The sequence below is a fragment of the Ischnura elegans genome, chromosome 7, assembly GCF_921293095.1.
Source record: "Ischnura elegans chromosome 7, ioIscEleg1.1, whole genome shotgun sequence".
In the NCBI taxonomy this organism is placed as follows: domain Eukaryota; kingdom Metazoa; phylum Arthropoda; class Insecta; order Odonata; family Coenagrionidae; genus Ischnura; species Ischnura elegans.
This window is the reverse complement of record NC_060252.1, coordinates 20,655,156-20,674,506: the sequence shown is the minus strand read 5'-3', so window position 1 is coordinate 20,674,506 and position 19,351 is coordinate 20,655,156. Positions and strand designations below refer to the sequence as shown.

Below are 19,351 nucleotides of genomic sequence, written 5' to 3'. Positions count from 1 at the left end.
AAGCTTGACAAAACTAATATCTCCGTCATTATTCAACGCAGATCCACGATTTTTTCGATTTCTAATTATTTTTACCTCCTTAATCCGAATATAATGTTTAATTTTTATAAGAAAAATTGATAAAAATAAATAAACTATCCCGTATACTTCTTAGAAAAGGTTTAATCTTTCAGAAAATATTCTTTGAAATTTATGGAAAACCATATTATCGGCTAACCAGCGAAAGTAAATACCCGATTTTTGCAGAAATTCAGAATTGAAATTTTTTATATTTTTTCTCGTCTTCAACGGCTTTTAATGATTAAAGGGTGAACCAAATATTTAAATAGCCATAGTTCCTTGATCCTTCGACATTATTCTACCGGACTGTAACATTTTTGTTCACCAAAAAAATAGTGAAAGTTTAGGGTTTCGTCAAGCTTTTTTCAATTTCCGCCTGCTGTGCGGCGTCACCTCCAGAAGACGCTCTACACGGTAGTGATGGTATTTGGAGGAGGCAACCTAAAGCTGAAGTCATTCGCGCCGTAGAGAATGGTATGGAAGGTAAGTTGGAGAGAAACCCGGCGTAGGCATTAGCGTGCTCTTCACGAAAGGTATTAAGGGGACCGCGGCTTAGCGTCCCATCCGACGGACGGAGGTTTGCGCTTGAAATGTCCACCACACAACATTCAAGCAGGCATCTCTGAAAATTCTCTGCCACCGCCAGGATTTGAACCCGAGCTCACGAGGTGGGAAGCCAACTCACTAGGCACCACACCAACCCGATACCCACGGTCTACACAGAAGGCGCGGTATCGCCGCGGTTAGTAATGGGGCAGTTTCCTTCATCAAAGAAAACGAAAGGCATTGATTGCGATTCGTTACCCACCATTAGTGTATTCATAATATAAAAATTATTTCGTTTTAGAAATACCGGTTTAGACGAATGGCAATGGTCAATTTTGATCCTCATTTGAAAAAGGCCAGATTGGCGCTCACGCGATGCCACTCCACGTGACGTCACAGGGACCTAGTTTTTATAAGAGTAGATAGGAGTTATACATCGTCTGAAATTACCAATACATGCATGAGGCACAGAGCTGAGGGAAGCATTTCTTAATAATCACCTATTAAAACTGCCTATGGTCGGAAAGTTTTCTTCGTTTGATAAGGTATTAATAATCCTAATTTAAGCCAAGCGCTACCAGCTAGCAGGGTACTCTGCTACCTGCAAGCATCCTGCGTCGTATCAGCGCTCAAAGCGTCGCCCCAAGGTCACCTCACTTGCGGCAGCGGGAACCAGAACGACGTCACACGGAGATTTCCCGGCATTCACACTTAGCCGTCGCGTTTTCGCGCGCACGAAAATTTTCACTGTTCATTTAATCGCGAAAAATACATATAGTCATTTAAAAATCTAAATGCGTGAAATACGTACTCCAGGAGTAATAATCTTTTGATTTAGGCAATAAAAAATAATAGGAAACCACCCTATTATTTAATCACTATACCAGTTAAGGTGGGTTTATATGAAGTACAGTACAATATCTGAAATCCTGCCTTGCAGCAATGCGACGCGTCCAGGAATCCGGCGGGCAGCACTAGCGACCTCCCTTCGTATAATATAATTTTATGAGTTTTAAATCAAAGAGTTTTCAATACATATTAAATATTTATTTTATTATTATGTATGCAGGTGTTTGCCAGTTATTCATTTGCATACGTTTTTGGTTATGAGACCCACTGAATCCGGAAAAGAAATCACATTGGTGTTCAGGATTCATTCTTCCTTTATCGACCATAATCGTTATTATTAACTTGGTTATCTACCTTGAATATCACACCCTGAGTAGCATGGAGAGTTGGCGTCACTTTATGTATTTAATTGCAAAATTATACATTAAAAAGCTTTTCGTGCATTGTTTGTTCCCTGTATGTTTCCAATAATCCGGGTATGCCACGACTGCGTATGGGTCGGATTAACGAGATCGCACTGTAATTTACGAATCACCCCTTTCAGTTCCCCCTCCCTCCGCCATAAGGCATTTTTCCTCCTCCCTCCTATATTCCCACGTTTCCGAATCTCGAAGAGCAAAGATCCATTGCCGACCCTTCTCTAGCCTTTCCTTCAACCACGTAACGACCCCCTCATCAGCTCCTTTCCATTCATAAAATCATCTTTTTTATAATGCTAGGATTACTGAAATACGAGGCGATCAGGAAATAACGGGGAGTTTAGTTTTTTTATTTATTTATCCATTCGTCTACATTAATTTCGTCGCACTCAAAATAGTCCCCATTATAGATAAAGCACTTGTGCTGCATCCGATCCTCGAAATATTTCTCGATATTTGTAATACCCTTTAGCTCTGTCAGTGATTTATTTTAATTTCATCTATGCTAGTAAAACGAAGGCCCTTTACGGTTCTCCTTACTTTTGGAAACAGAAAATCATTCACGCGCAGCCATGTATGGCGAATATGGAGGCTGGGAGGGCATCGTTACAGCATTGTCTTTGGCCAAAACTTCACGAGTAAGCAATAAAGTGCGAGCCGAAAATCGCCCAGCTCATGAAAATATCTCAGCGGCTGCCGCAAACAAAGTAAGCTATGAATACAGCTGAAAATTTTATCACACTCCAGGGGCATGTATACCAACACAATAGGGTGGTTTCCTATTATTTTTTTATTGCCTAAATCGAAAGATTATTACTCCTGGAGTACGCATTTCACGCTCTTAGATTTTCGAATGACGATATCTATTTTTCGCGATTAAACGAAAAGTGAAAAATTTCAAGCGCGCGTAAACGCGACTGCTAAGTAGGAATGATGGGAAAAGTCCGTGTGACGTATTTCTGGTTCCAGCTGTCGCCGTGTGAGGTGACCTTGGGGCGAGGCTTGAGCGCTGATACGACGCAGGCTGCTAGCAGGTAGCCGAGTACCCTGCTAGCACGTAGCGCTTGGCTTACATAAGGATTGTGCGAAAAATCCACAGAGAAAAAATCCTTCGCCTTGACCGGGATCCGGGTTCGAATCCCGGTCAAGGCGATGATTTTTTCTCTGTGGATTTTTCGCACAATTGTGCATTGCGGGTGACACCCGTAAAAGTTATCACCGTGGCTAGTCCCGGTATACTTAAATTCGTTAAATAAGGATTATTATTCCCCTATCAAACGAAGGAAACTCTCCGACCATAGGCAGTTTTAATAGGTGATTATTAAGGCATGGTTCCCTGAGATCTGTACCTCATGCATGCATTAGTAATCTCGGACGATGTAAAACTCCTATCGAATAGAAACTAGGTCCATGTGACGTCACGTGGATCGGAATCGCATCGGCGCCAATCTGGCCTTTTTCAAATGAGCTTAAAATTGACCGTTGCCATTCGTCTAAACTGGGATTTCTAAAACCAAATACTTTGCATGTTATGAATACACTAATGGTGGGTGAGGAATCGCTATCAATGCATTTCGTTTTCTTTGATGACGGTAACTACACTATCAAGAAATTTAAAAATCAAACTCTCCTAACTCGCGATAAATTTAAAAAAATTTCTCGTTATTTTCTTAACACACCTCGTACATTCAGAAGACGCCGAAGGGATCACGAGAGGCCATTCTTACTATGATAAGTCATCACACAAAACTTAGGAATATACATTCGTAGTTGAAGTCCGAAAATTCATTTTTTCCCACGAGTGAATAAAGACAAAAAGAGAATTTACCACGCAAGTTGAACATGGTATTTCGTACGGCAGTGAAGGTACTTCTTCGATGTCCTACTCACCAATTACCTAATAATGTGCCCAGTTGTATTGACCAGTCAATGGTTGTTTTCAGTTACGGGATATACATAGCTCTTCATCATACTCTCAAACATCACCTTAAATTCTTGTATTTAGTATGTTATATCTAAGTGCGATTATTTATTTTTTTGTAGAAAATATTGTATTGTTTTTTTTATGCTCTTGGCGGTCTGCACTGATTGCATTTGTCTGTAATTATGTTTATTTACTTTTTTACTTCTTTTTATCTACCAAGATGGAAATGTAGAAAGCTGTACTTTTATTTTCTCATGGGCCCCAGTGCCTACGAAAATAAACGACATTATTATTATTATTATCATAGTGCATTAGGCCGTGCTTCGCGTTAACAGCGAAAATAGAGTTGATAAATATGTTAACTGAGTTAATTCGACAGTATTTCGAGGCAACATTGACTTAAGTGTTTCGATCGCAATGAGCTGCATAGTAAAAAACTGATCCCATTTTGATACTATTGATTTTCTCTTCAAAGAAACGATTTCACCTGGATGACATGTACCAGGATTGTGAAAAACAGGGTGACAAAAACAATAATTTTCGATAGAAACCGTATTCTATACGTGAATCTAAATTTTATACTATCATCTTCCTTTTAGTTTTTCATTAGGATGTTCAAAAAGGTAACAACGAATATAAAAAAAACTAAAATACATTTAGATTTATCAAAATCTTTCAATAATTCAAATTACGCTGTAGCATTAATCCTTATCTTTGCTGTTTTGATACGCGTTTGGCACTCTCTCAAGCATCTATTCGTGTTATCACACGAATCGCACACGACCTCCCTCCATAATAAAAAAATGTTATACATTAACACATTTCTATGGAGCGACCAGGTCATTTCTGAATCGATTAAGACGCTAGTCAATAATGGGACTTCCGGAGCCAAAATAAAGCAGTTGAATTCCTCATAAAAAATTATCACCAGCTTTTCAAGTTCGCAACGATGCCAAAGGATGAGAGTTTCAGCCCGATTTGAAATACAGTGGTGAGAGCGTTCCCCAGCTGGCGGGCGTAATTTTTCCGAAACATCAACTCCTGGGAAATAGTTGGCGGTCCACAAGTTTCACCAGGAAGCGCAATCATTGCCCCACACACACTGGCTTCATTTCTCAAAGTTTTAGCAGGGCTTTCGCCACGAGATGACCTGCGATGACAGGAAGACTTTTGTTTATTGGACCATAAAGCCGAAGACTTTTCGGTGACAGTCTAATGTTATCGAATGGCCAATTTTTGTCGGATTTTCACAAAATTCACGATTTTTCACATTTTACCCTTTCTAAACAACACTAGATACGGACGAAAGCGGAGTAACCACAATTAAACTAATGGCACATATGAACTTATCTCAATAAGAGAATGGTACATCGGCTTACTTAATTGATGACAACAGACAATCGAATCAACAAGCGTCGCAGCGAAATGAGAGAAAATAAGAGTAAATGTCCACTTTCTGTTACCGTCGGAGGAAAATAATTTATCTCGAGCTGAGAAAATGATTTTTTCGAATATAAACCTTGGACCGGCGAGGAAATAAGGTCATTCGTACAAACACCCTGCCCCGACCCTACCCACCCGAGCATAATCCGATCCGATATCAATTCCCTCGGATTATATATAATTAAGAAGGACGAATTATTGTACAATATAATTTGATATCACTTGGCTGCTTGTTGATTCGATCGTCTGGTGTCATCTGTCATGAACGCCGATGTAGATAATATACCATTCCCTCATAAAGGTGAGCACCAAGCATACAATTACTTTAATTGTTGCGCGCAAGGCTTTGGTCCATATCTAAGATTCTCAAGAAAGAGAAATAAGTGAAAAATCCGTAATTTGGAGAAAATTCGACGAAAATTGGGGATCCGATAAAAGTAGACTGTAACTGACTTTTCTATTAAAAAAGCATGAACGTCTTCATTAATGATTACAATATCGGTTCGTAACATCGTAAGAAGTAGCATCGGAAACGGAGAAAAAAATCCGTCCGTATTTTTACAACAAACAAGTGTAATTAATTTATTTATTTTAGATAATAAAGTTGACCAAGCAGGATCGCCGACATTCAATAAATTTCATTCCACAGCCTAAAAATGAGGTCAGAATACTTCCGAGAATCGTTAGCCCATATATCAAATCGCAGTTCATTTAAACATTTTGGTAGATTTTTTTAAAAAGGAAAGTAATGATTCCCCATTCAGCCGTTCGCTCGTGATAAAAAAACACGAAATTCACCCCCCCATTTCAACATCTGACGCTATTGAAGTTACTTTTTAACAAGTACACCTTTGAGCAATCCAACGGTAAGACGTATATCAAGTACTGTACAGTATTTTTATGAAGCAAAATTTAAGGGTCAACTGGTTGTAACTAATACATGGTGATTTTTAGGTGGTAGGGAGTTTACCTTAAATTTTGTCCGGTTTGGAGTTTCTCCAGGTGCCCAGCAGTTATCGATGAAAATTGGAATTTTTCTTCTTCAGTTACTTGTCCAAGCCTTAAAAAAATAACTCCGAACATTTCAAATAGCTCATACATTGACGTTATTCCTGTTTACTATGTAATCCGTCGGAAAACTTTAAACATTTTTGAAACACCTTGACTTCTGAGCCAAGGCGATAACAATAGGCTAGAGTTTGTCATACCCAATCTGTTCACACACAGCAGCACGGTTATTCGCTCCGCACTATGTTTTCCTCCATGATATGAATGACCTTTGAAATATAAACTTTAATCCGGGTGTTTAATTATAGATAACGTGGCTCATGTTTGACAAACAAAATTGATATTTTGAACTAGAGGCGAAAGAAGCTTCCTGAGTTCATGGATGAGTGAGGAGGAAACTATAAAACATAAATGTTGATTGCAAAGCATGGGAATGTTATTGAACTAAATGCACAAGGAGCTTAGCTACCGAACTGAATTGAGGATGGCGATGAGAGATAAAGATTATCTTTGTTTACAAAACATGGATGAAATGGAGGCATTTCCATGAACCATTCTGATAAGCACAAACAAAGCGATTAATTCGGAGATTTGCAGAAATTTGGCCATGATCATACAGCTTCGCTAATGCTTGCAAGTATTCACAAACTTGATTGACTTATTTCATTTTATCCCAAAATATATCAAGCGGGTTTCTAAAACAAGTACTTGTTTGAATTAAGGCTAATAATTTAGCGATAATTAGATTGTGATGGCCATAATCAATTCAGCACCATTCACGTCAACCTTAGTTCTCGTTTCGAAATACTTAAACAACATTCGCTTATGTAACGGTAACAAGTAAATTTATCGCGATAATTTTGAAAAATAAAAAGGTAAAACCTCAACCAAAAGCGATTTCGGTAATTTTAACTGCGTTCCCAGGATAAAAACTAGAGGGGGGCTAGCCGTGGTAGTTAAAGTTGCAAAAAAGAAAAGCTTATGAAAACAAAATATCAAGAAAATAATAACAGCCCTTTATTAATTTTGAAAATTATTTGCTCGGAAAAATATTTTAATTTTAATTACATATTTTACACTAATATCACTATTCTTGGATTTAAAGAAAAATTTCTCAACAAATTCGTTTCGAACTAAGTTTACTTTTGCTTCTAGGGGGGGCAGCTGCCCCCCACCAGGTACGCCCATGTGGCTTTTATGTATTCTGATGAAGTTAATACGCTTAAAGCACTTCGCACGTAAGTTTTGGAACTTTGGCGAAAACAGTTAATTTATCCCAATATGTGGATACGAAGATAGCAGCAAAATTACAATAATCAACTTTGACAGCACATCTTAATAAGACCTACTACCTTCATGAGTATGTATTGTGCTTGCCGATTGGGCAAGTACCACCAACAAATTTTTCACGCAAAACAGTGTGCTTTCCGCAATTTCTATATTATTTTTCCCGATGTATTTCCATTTCAACATTAGTGGCCGTTATATTAACGAAAAAAATAACTGTAAAGTGAATTTAGTAGGCAAGAAAATAATTTAAACGCAAATAACGTTCCCTTTGAATAATCAACGGAAGGTATAGCTGAAGGGGAAATTCCAAATAAAATCGCATCACGAGACAAGGATTTCCCGGCGTGAAATTCCCCCGCTCACACTAATACGACATCGACCGTGGACGAATGGGATTATCGCTCGCGTTGACCGCAACTACCGCGAAGTCCAACTCGGACGCTCGAACCCGCACACGGCTTCGCTTTCACGCATTGAGAGCGCGTCCCGCCTCGGTTCCTCTTCATCATGGATTCATACACTGCTGCTGCTGCGATGACGCCAGCGCGGCGAGTCAGTTGGTGATAATCATGACCGCAAGATCGCAGCACAAGCCCGAGTTCGCCAGGGCAAGGCGAAGCCTCTTCAATTTGGCGCTGTTTGTGGTCACAAAGCGAAATTCCGGAAAGACGCGTTGTACGAAATCAATCAGCAGGAAGCGTCAACAAAGTGAAAAAATATAAAAGAGAGACAAAGATAAACCGTTTAAATGCCACGTCTGATAGTGCCTGTAATGTTTAGGTAACTATGCTTCTACAGGGAAAAAAATTCATCAAGCTGTCCGTATGAGACATAAAATTAGAATTTACGTATTTGTTTTGACCTCATTTCAAGACTTTCAACTTTTGACTTACTATTTATAAAAATAGAGAATTCTAAATGCATATATAAATGCTCAAAAACTTCAAAGAATTTTATTACTACTTTACCAGCATACAACTCGTAACATTCAAGGACGTGGACTATTTTGAGGATTCAAGTTACGAAACGACGCAAACCAAACTACAACGTCGAATTTCGTACTTAAAGGGTCATCAAATCTCAATTATGTAAATCATAAATGTGCTCACTTTTACTTCACATATAGCACGTGTATTATTTCATAGGCCTTGCATGTTTCCACAACAGGAGAAGCAAAAATATTCACGTTACACACTCAACAGACGGTGTAATTCCTAGAAAGGAGCTTCAAATAATATCCTTTAGAGAAAGATGGTGGCTGTCTACGTAAATCTACACCATTAATGGAGAAAATGTTCATTCTCTAGCTGTTTGAAATGAATCGGGAGCAAGTGCATACTAATTTCAGGGGCTATAGAAGCCAGGCAGCAGCCTTTTACAAGGTCGTCGAAAGGGCGGCAAAAACACAGCCAATTCGCCAATCAGAATTCCTCGTGAGAGGCCACGATTATTCAAAATTATTTCAGGCACTAATCAGCTACGGATCAGAACAACAAAATGATTTCACTGTCAGTGAAACAAGGAACCGTGAAAAGAATTATCGGGGATAAGAAAAATCACACAACAAGCCATAGATTAACTCTTTCTCAGAAAACAAACTCGGGATAGGTATTCCAAAACTTTCGATAGTGATTCTGGCACGATTCCCGAAAGATCATTCCATCAAACCTTGGTCATCTATCAATATTATTCTCTAGTGATTCGACTACACCCCAATCTGGTATTCTTGTACTATCACTAACAACAGGCTGTAACACACTATACAACTCATTTTCAGATAATCAAATCAATTAGACAAGGACGCGATGATTAAATTCTATTTTCCACAGTTCCAAAATACAAAAAATTACACCCACACAAGGACGTGTTGATTAAATATAGATACCCTGATAAACATACCCAAAAAGTTTTGAGAAAATATTTTCAGTTTCCAGAATGGTGCCCTAATACCTAACGCTTTTTATGCGGCTTGTAGGATACAATATATATACTTATGTGAATTTAGTAACAATTATTTATATCTTTATTTATCAGGTACACAAAAGCGTTGCGGTACATGTCGTCAAACAGAACAAAAGTAAACAAAATAAAAACATAGCATTGATAAATAGAGTTCAAAGCATTTTCATAGTGAATATAAACGTAGCGGTAGAAGTCATTTCTCTAGGGCCGTACGGAAGACAGTTGTTTACCAATTATGGGGTGCCTTGCAGCTTATTAAAACATTCGATGAAAAAGTTTTCATAATTTATTTATTTATTAAATTATTCAAACACAGCCAAATTTAAAGATGTTATCAGTCTACTTGTCAGTACTATATCAAGTTGTTGAATTGCAGGACTATACCTTTGAGATCCAGACCCTCCTGTTCAAAATGCGGGCAAATATTGAGTAAGAAACCCAGCCGTTTCGACCACCTATATCAGTTGTAAACGATGAAAATCTAACAATAAATAGCCAGCTTTTAAGTAATCGAAATCTTGTATAGGAGTAAAAATAGAGTAAATGCGTAGATGTGACATTTTTCTGTTAACTATTATCGAAATAACATTGTACGAGGCAATGGTGTTAATTCCATGCAATACACGACTATCATCAATAAAAATAATAGAAATTTACGAATGTTAAGATAAGATCAATAAGAAAGTTCAAAACAATACATAAAACATAAGAATACATACAATTTCGTGTAAAACTGCCCCACGGTATGTGTTTAAACATGCCCTCTAGTAATTCTTTTCTCCTGAACACTAGTTCACATCATGATTAGACATTTTCCCCTTAATTCTACCGAAATAATGAATGATATGAATGGATTTGAATTGAAAAGAAATTGAACGAATGATCTCTCATTCAAATTAATACATACTTTTCATGAGCGCCGACTTATTAAGTAAGAAAAATGCGAGAAAATATTAACTTCTATGATAGATGAGTATCTTCAGATTTCGAGAACGCAATAGTAAGCAGGAAAGAAGCCCGACAGGATATATCAAATCAAAATAGACTGAATTGCGATATGCACGAAATCTCACATTTTGAAAGAACAGTGTATGTACGTGTACGAACAGAACATGTGAACGCGTCCCGGTCTACCCTACTCTTACCACTGCGATATTCCTTTACAATGCGGTGGCTAAGCATGTAAAAATAGAAATATTACTTTATCAAGTCTAACGCTTAAAGAGTCCTTCTGACCAGAAACCTTCAAGCGGAATCTAAAACTTCGAAAAACTCCCCGTAAAATTCAGTTGGGCTCATACGCATTCACTAACATAACTCCCTTAATTTGTCGAGAAAAAAACCAAGGTACAACCATTTCCGAGAATCTCTTATCTCCACAACGTTCCCTGTTAAGATCTTAGTTTTGGCACGCTAGATTATATAACCAAAGCAGTCAAAAGAAAGCTAACAAATGATCACTGTACATGCGATACATAACCACAGAATTTCAGGCATCTTAGGGCCACGGGTCTTCAGTAGGTACAGTCATGGTTTAAAGTTCACGATTAATTGTGGAAGAAATATTTTGCTTAAGTTAGTCATGAACTTTCGCAGAATCCACAATTGAGCGATTAAAGGCATTAAGTTGCTAAAGAGCGTTAAACATCATAAATAATTCGGTATACTACACATATATACGCTAAAATATGTATCGTTCGAGCTTCAGATGCGCCCAGATGTGTTCAAGCTAAAGGAAGGAAGTGAGACACGAATACGCTGGAAGTTACTGACCTTCGTTGAGGTCAAGTTTCGTAGACGTCCTTGGATGAAACATAAGGCAATTGACAACTTCATTTCCGATTCTTCCCTCGTCCGCTTGAGGAAATTTAGAACGGTGTAAGTCAAGTACAGGGAAGAAGTCTTGATAATAAAAAATAATATTTATATGCGACTTAAGACTAATAATATTTGTAACTGAGAGATTTAATGCTGACGCACGGTTTTAGCCGATGAACTTCAGCGCTAAAACATAACGGAAGATCCTTGAATGAAAATATGCTAATCCAGCCGCCATCCACTGCGAATATTTGCCATTCGGTAACTCAACTATTTCGCAAAACTTCGGAAAGGGAATATTTCCCTAGAAGGCATTTCGACAGACAGTAGGGAATACGGTTGACCAGAATCCAATAAGGAAAAAAAATCATAAATTTACGTCCTTGGTGGTGAATATTGAAGATGGAATTGCTCAAAATGCTAACACATGACCTGAGACATTTTTATACGGACTAAAGACGCTTTTGAATTTTCTGGAATAACAAGGAAGCCCATGAAAATCATCGCCGATTTCGACAATCAGAACAAAGACAAACGGAATAAATCGCAATGTCGCGAACCCCAGTCAGCACGGATGGAGTTCAAATCTTACGACTAGTAATGAGTAAAAGTGCTTCCCGTAAAAGAATCATTCATACGAAAGGAAACAGCACAGAATTCGGAGATATCAAATGATGTTCGCACATTTTTCGACTCAGCGCTGGAAGAGGCATCGATATATGTATACAAAACGTTGAAGGAACTCTTTGTATACACAAGGCCGTAGCCAGAAAATATTTTCGAGGGGGGGTTTATGGAATAGTAGACTAACATAAAATTATTTTTATAAGATAAATGAAATAGCGTATACGGTTAAATATACATATTTATTATAAACCCTTAAAGGAAAATATAAAAATATTATTATAAAATTGAATTTAGCCTTCTAGCTTTTTTTTGCAGCGACCAAATGAATTAACTCCTCGGTGTCGATGTCAATTCTGCGGTCCCTCAGTAGGCTCATAAGTCACTCACCTCTCTACTAATTCACAGCACTATTATTTCACACACTGCACCTACAAATTCGCTTAGAATAATTATTGACTTACGTCTCATTGGACTACTAGATGTCCCTGCGCCGCTATATTACATCGTCGTGTGAGCACCAAGCGAGCATGAAGTATCTATTTAATTTTTTTCATTTCCGGGGGCGGATGGGGGGGTCAATCCCCCTTGATCCCTCCCCTGGCTACGGTCTTGTGTATACATAATGATATTTTTGTCCACGGGAAGAAAACTACGGCTGCGTCGCAGGTTTCGAACACGCTACACGTGAAACACGCCACTAACTTATCGATAGTGGCGTGGTGGTGTTTCATGCGTAAAGGGGGCAACCACGGACTGCGCGGCACGGCCAAAAAATCGCAGATTATGTCTTCGGATGGACATTCTAACACATGTCTGTAATTTTTGTGCAAATATCTGACAGTAATTCGCAGTTTTTCTTCTTTCATTCCTAAATACACGCAAATGGGAAAACTATTTACTGAAATCAGCGAAATTTTGTAATGTAACGACGATAAATTTCACAAGACAGTGAAGAAATCAATTATAATAAATGGCATTTTTTACAATTAAATTTATATTTAATTCAACTTCTTAGCTTTAAATATACTCTTTCCGACATCCATCGATAACGGTTTTCTTGAGGCCTACAGCCTGCTGTGCTGTGCCGCAGGGTCGAAAAATCTCTTCCGCACTCCACAGGATTTGCAGCATATGTGGTGTAAAAATCTCATGGGAACTTGGTGACCCTATTCTTACAATCCTATAGAAACATAAATTTGACGACAAACAAGGTCCGCCATTTTGTATCATATCGATCCCAAATATAAAAACTAATTCGTAAAAGTCGAAGAAAATTAACAATTACAAACCGATAAATAACAATGTGAATTTTGGTTGAATTTTAATATTACAAAAGTTATACCATTAGTATTAATATTCTGAGTTAAGAAAAAAATTTAATACGGGCAATTTTTGCTAATTTTGTTCAACTTTAAGGACATGTACATTATTGAAAAAAACCTATGAAAACGTTATGTATCAATAGATGCATTAATGTATTGACAATATATGTGCTAAGTTTCAACTTCCATTGAAAAAAAAACATTTTTAGGTTTTGGCCAGCGTTTTTCAATATCAGCTCACTGTGCGCCGCTATCGATCATGCGACGTATGAAGTATGCGAACTTGAATTTGCAAACTTCACGATAAGTGCTCCGAATGGACAATTTATCTGCTATTTTTTTATATAATCCGGCCTTGAAGCACTAATAATGATTGAGGGAAGTTACTGGCAAGACATTGCATTTGGTATGCCTGGGTAATTACGCTGGGTGAGCCAAAAAATTACTAAGAGGCAGACGCAAACTCATTGACATGATGGAAAAGGAACAAGATATGGGAATAGCACATTGAAAATTACACTCGCCACCTTAGTTTCGACAGTTTGAGTCAACTGCAGGAACAAACGAAGCCATAGCGAACAAGTCAAGGGGTTCAGCCCCAGAAATGTTGTGGAGATGACGGTCTTATGTGTACCCCCTTCAAGGGAGCCCCCCAGAGACGTACTCCTAAAATGAACCCCTACCTAAAACGTATTCTGGCAACAGCCTTGGAAACTCATGAATTGTTGTTCACCCATAGTCTAATACAACCATGGATAAGGCATCAACAACTTTCGGCGTGCACAAAAAAGTAAGAAACCCAAATTTTAAGGTATTAAAAAACATATGTCGCCATCTAATACTGAAGCATCTACAAAACAGACCCTCGAGTTGGAAAATAGAGAAAGGTTCCGGTTTCTCCCATGACTCACTTGATGATTTTCATGCGCTACGCTGAACAAAGCCGAAGCACTTGAAATTGCAGAGGGTGGGAGTTCACAGTCATGCTCCCACTACCGTCACGTCTGCGCGCCACTTACCGAAGACACGCCTGCATTGCATACTTACTGTGTTTCTCGAATATGAACTCATGGGATATTGCATACTCACTTCGCTCAGTCAGGCAACTAACTTTTTCGTAGCAGGCAAAATGCCTAAAGTAATGCCAGGGAATCAAATCATTTGGCCGTCAAATAAAAGAAAATCGGCGAAGATCTTATGAGCTAGTTGGATGAAGTGGGGTGAGGTTTCAGAGGGACCTCTTATGAAAAAATTTGGGGGCTTTCGTTTGCATCAGGTGTCGATGCCATTGATGGTAAATTAACGAGCTGCGGCAATAAAGACTCGGCGGCAATTCCAACAATATTATTTTACCACAGAAGTAAATTACAGATCACCAGTGCTGGTAAATAGTCGAGTAAAAGTGATCGGATTACTTGTAACGATTACTTTTGCAGTTATGTAACGAATATTTTTTACGAAATGTAATTTCTATTTGTAATTTACTCCTTGCGGTGAAAGAGGAATCGTTACTTTCATGGAAACCGTTAATTGCTCGAAATCGAAGTTTACTTCGCCCTCTCCATGTAATTTTCTTATTAAGTTTCAGCCATCCTTATGTTGAAGCCTTCTTATGATGGTACAAAATATGACTGTTGCACAGCAGTTATAATTGTATTTAACGCAAGTGAAATTGCAACTTTATCAATTTCTATGATTCAAATATTCCACATTTTAATTGTAATTTTGCTGATTACTTTTTAAAATAGGCAATTTATGCACGTAATTGATTACTTTTTCATGACGTAACTGTAATTAAGCCAATTTACTTTTTCTCAGTACTTTTACCAACTCTGCAGATCACTTAGTGCAAAAGATAACTGAGTACTAAACTCCCATCACCACTCTCCCCCGAGGTCGAATCCGACCAAGGGCGTACCCAGGATCAAAACTAGAGAGGGGGGGGGGGGGCAAACCATGGTTGTTCGAGTTGTACGTAAGATTTAAGCATGGAAAAGGTGAATGAAATCAGCACTTTCAGGAAACTGTAACAGCTCTTTTTTATTATTATTATCATTACAGTATTCTACCGATTAAGGTAGGTTTCCATGGAGTACTAAAGAAGTGATCTGGGAGCCTCCCTTTCCTTCCAGCGCTACCTTCTTCAATTCACATTAAGGCCTACTCCCTTTCAATCTATCCAAAAATCCTATTATTTTCCTTCCCCTTCCTCGTTTCCCTAACATTCAACCCTCTAACACTATTTTCAACATCCCCTCCCCGCTAAGGATTCGCTCCATCCATACATTCTGTCTCCTCCGTACCTCATCTAAAAGCTGCCTTTCCTCGCCAACCATATCCATGACTTAGTTTCTAAAATTATTTGCTTGAAAAAATATTATTTCCTTTAAAGACATTCGCGATTTTTGCTTCTAGGGGTGGGGGGGGCAGCTCCCCCCTCCTGCCCCTCGCTGGGTACGCCCATGAATCCGACCTTGCTGCAAAAGCGGCGTGCTGCGATTTACCGCCCGCCGCAGCACAGCTCCACGGCTGAGCGGCTGAACACAACCAACCATTCACTTTCTATGCCTTTCGATATGACAATCTTCCTTGCGACTGCTTAATTTAAAGAAAAAATTGAGCTTTTATTGCTTGACGGGCATTTTCAGTAGTTGCGATCTAACAATTAAGTTGTTTTTACCATTTTGATGACGGTCTAACTCTTTAACTACGCTAAGTCAAGTTCATGCGAAAACAGCGTGAGGTGTGAAAATTCATGCAGAGGAAAAAATGACATTTTCTGGCCGGAATTCTAACCCAGATCTCACGAGACTCCGTAAAGGTACCCCGCGGGCTAGTCCGCGGTTAATAACTTGAATATGAGGCTTAAGGGTTTATCGAAAACCGCTCTTGAAAACGTCTGATTAATTAATCCTGGAATAACACGGGAGCAGTAGCGACGCATCCCTAGAAACCTCATAGCTGCTTCTATATTTTTGCGTTGGGGATCGTGCACGACCTCCCCTCTCTCGGAATCAATATGCAGTCCTTCTACTGAAATTATGTGCCCCAAAAACTTGATTTCGTTTTGCTCCAAAGAATTCTTTCCGGATTTACAGTGATCTTAGCCTGGCGTAACTGCATTAACGCTACTCTCAATTGTTTAATATAGTCTTTGACGTTGGTACTGTAAATTACAACATCATCTAATTTTAAGTAGTTATAAACATAATCGTATTTGATGCCACTGAAAATCTTATCGATAAGGCGCGATGGTAATTGCCCCCTGTGCAAATACCAACGGAGAGCCGGTTACACTCTTATAGCGCAAAAGGTGTGATAAACGCTGCTGCCATCCTGCTTCTTGGTGAATTCATGCCCTATAATTGTCGTCCTCCTTTTGTTTTCAGAATTCCTCCGACACAACATCTACCTCGGCGTAGTAGTGGGTATTTGTCTGGTCACTTATTGCTCCGGCCTTATCGTGGCATACACCCAAAGGCACCGCTTCAGACCACCTGGTTATACTAAGGTGAACACGACGGAAGAAGGAGACATGGGAACCGGATTTTGAAGAACTCCGGCAAGGAATAATTACGGCAGACATGAAGAACCCAACGACCGCTGTGCACGTAGCACAAATGGCCAAGCTGTGGAAAGGTGACAGTGCCCAAGAGTGTCACGGAAGGGTAGCGCTGTCTTCCAAAGATGGCGGCTGCCACTTTTACCAGTCTTTTTTATGCAGCCAAGTGAGAGGGAAACCTCTCAAGGTCGATCGCTCACGACACCAGGGAGTGACTTTACCTTCTCGCGCTCTCCTGCCCTCCACAATCCCGCCAAATATTTTCAGAAAAGCTATTCGTCTCAGGCCAGACGCCGATTGCGCATTACGAACAACCAATGGCAAAAAAATCATAAAATCCGCAACATATAAATCAAACTGGGGTCAAAGAAGAGTTTGTCATTGGAATCTCGTTGCTGGGGTTGATGCACGTTCATAAATTTCCTCGTATTGAGAAAATATAAATTTCATTCGCTTAAATTCCAAAATACTGATCAAAGTGGCGATCAAAAGAACATCCTTCATGATAAAAGCAGGATCATTGAAACCGCTAATCAAGTTTTAAACTAATTTAAATCACTCGGCACTCAATTGAAGACGAATTTTTAGCCCAACAACACGGCTTCAATATATTCCAATTTTATTTATAAAAAAATTATGAATCCACATCCAGAGGGAACTTTAGGCAGAGATCGGCGAATTGGAACATCGAATACAAACAAAGAATGAATTTCTATTAACACAAAGACGTCAGCGACTAAATGTGATGCTCACTACATCTTTCCTCTCGAAGACATGACGTCAGACCACATACCAATCAGTGGTACGGAACATGAACGACAAAGGTCGCGACGAGAACTCGGAGACTTCAACGGGAGAGGCAGCGCTAGCTGATGTAAGATGCATTCAAGTGAAACAAGTGAAACAATCAAAATCAATCATTAAAAAAAAATTCAAATTAGCAGTCATAACAATAATTCTGATATTTTTATTAAAAACTGATAACGATATGTACATTTTATAATAAACTGGAGAAAAACTTGGTACTGGTATTTTATTTCCAGTGATTTTTTCTATTATTAATGGATTAATTCTTTTTTAAAGAGAGTTTGGTTCAAATTCTAACCCGCATACTCAGGCTAAGTAGCTTGGAATACTACAAGAAACACTATCTCAAATCTATGAAGAATGAAGGATAGGAAAAATACGGAAAATGGTAAGAGAAACTGCTGGAGAGAGAATCATTTACAAGTTAATCCTTTTTCCACTTACAAAATATACATGTATCACACATGATTCAATAAAAGTAAAAATAAATAGAATATCGAGCTACATCAGGATCTGAGGTAATTTCTCTTGATCCAATGTTTACTCCTCTGAAACGGCAAAAATTAAGGGAAATATTGGATTACAGTTTAAAATTCGTAACCGGGAGTAGTGTTTCTCGACGCACAATTTTTACTACCAACTAGAGGTAGTCGATATTCCAATATTCTTCGAGGAAATCATTATGATGCCCAACAATCTGATCTCCCGAGGCATGAAAACGAATTTTCGGCATATCAATTTCCAATGGCCATTTCAACACCTACATCTTTGACGTGGACGATGATCGACATCAGCAGCTGAATTTTGGGATCAACTTAACGATTTAATACAGCCAAACACGAGGATTTCAAGACGAAACCAAGGTAATGGGCGGTAAAAGTCGTGCTGGAAATAGTTCGGTAGTTTTTCATATTAATCCCACGACAAAATAGTTTCATGAAGTTGCCCCGGGTACGATCGCTTCTAACAGCTTACACAAACGACGGGGAGAAATTTATCAGACGGGCGTGTTTGTGTTTGCGCAACAAAATAAATATTTTTAGGAGTCATTTATGACGATAAGGAAGATAAAAACTCATAAAAGGGCGGGTCACGAGTACGATAACACAAGATAGAACAATTGAAATTTTCATACGACAATGGCTGGGTATTTAACCGTTCAAAATAATTTTAGACAGAATCAGTTGATGTCTTCTAAATGTTCGAAGCAGTTTCTTTTGAATATAATTACTGACGGAGAGTATTTAATATTTAGCCTGAATGTCGCACGAATCAGAACCCAAAATCGCCATGGATTTTTAAAGAATATTACAGATTGTATTTGCGGTTTATATTGACCAATCCAGGTTAAAACATTCAATAATATTAACTAAATTGTTTAAATAAAGGTGTTTTTCATTTTTAAAACTTAAAACACACGAAGCTAAGTCAGTTATCCGTTACTTTTACGTCCAATTAAAAATAAATAAGAAGACATACAGGCACTCGTGTCCTAATATTCAATATCTACCAGAGTTCGTCAAGGAACTCGAGTATCCAGGGGATCAGAGGGTGAAGGGCGGTATTCACCCAGAATAGTCAATGTTATAGTTTGTGTACATAAGGATATTTAAGTATCCACCTGAGGTTGGAGGTATTTGTACATATACATGAATTTCTATGAGCACTTCACCTCAGGTCTCGAGGTATCTGTCTACTCGGCTGAGTCTTCGTG

At 38.6% G+C, this 19,351-nt stretch overlaps 1 protein-coding gene across 1 annotated transcript in view; it reads left to right on the top strand.

Annotated features, from left to right (window-relative positions):
• The window catches only part of LOC124163101, a 60,408-nt gene extending 42,665 nt beyond the window's left edge, over positions 1-17,743 (top strand). Inside the window, exon 7 of the mRNA XM_046539903.1 lies at positions 16,658-17,743. Within this exon, the coding sequence (XP_046395859.1) occupies positions 16,658-16,821 (164 nt within the window). The 3' untranslated portion in view covers positions 16,822-17,743. The remainder of the gene's footprint in view (positions 1-16,657) is intronic.
• The last annotated feature ends 1,608 nt before the right edge of the window (positions 17,744-19,351 follow it).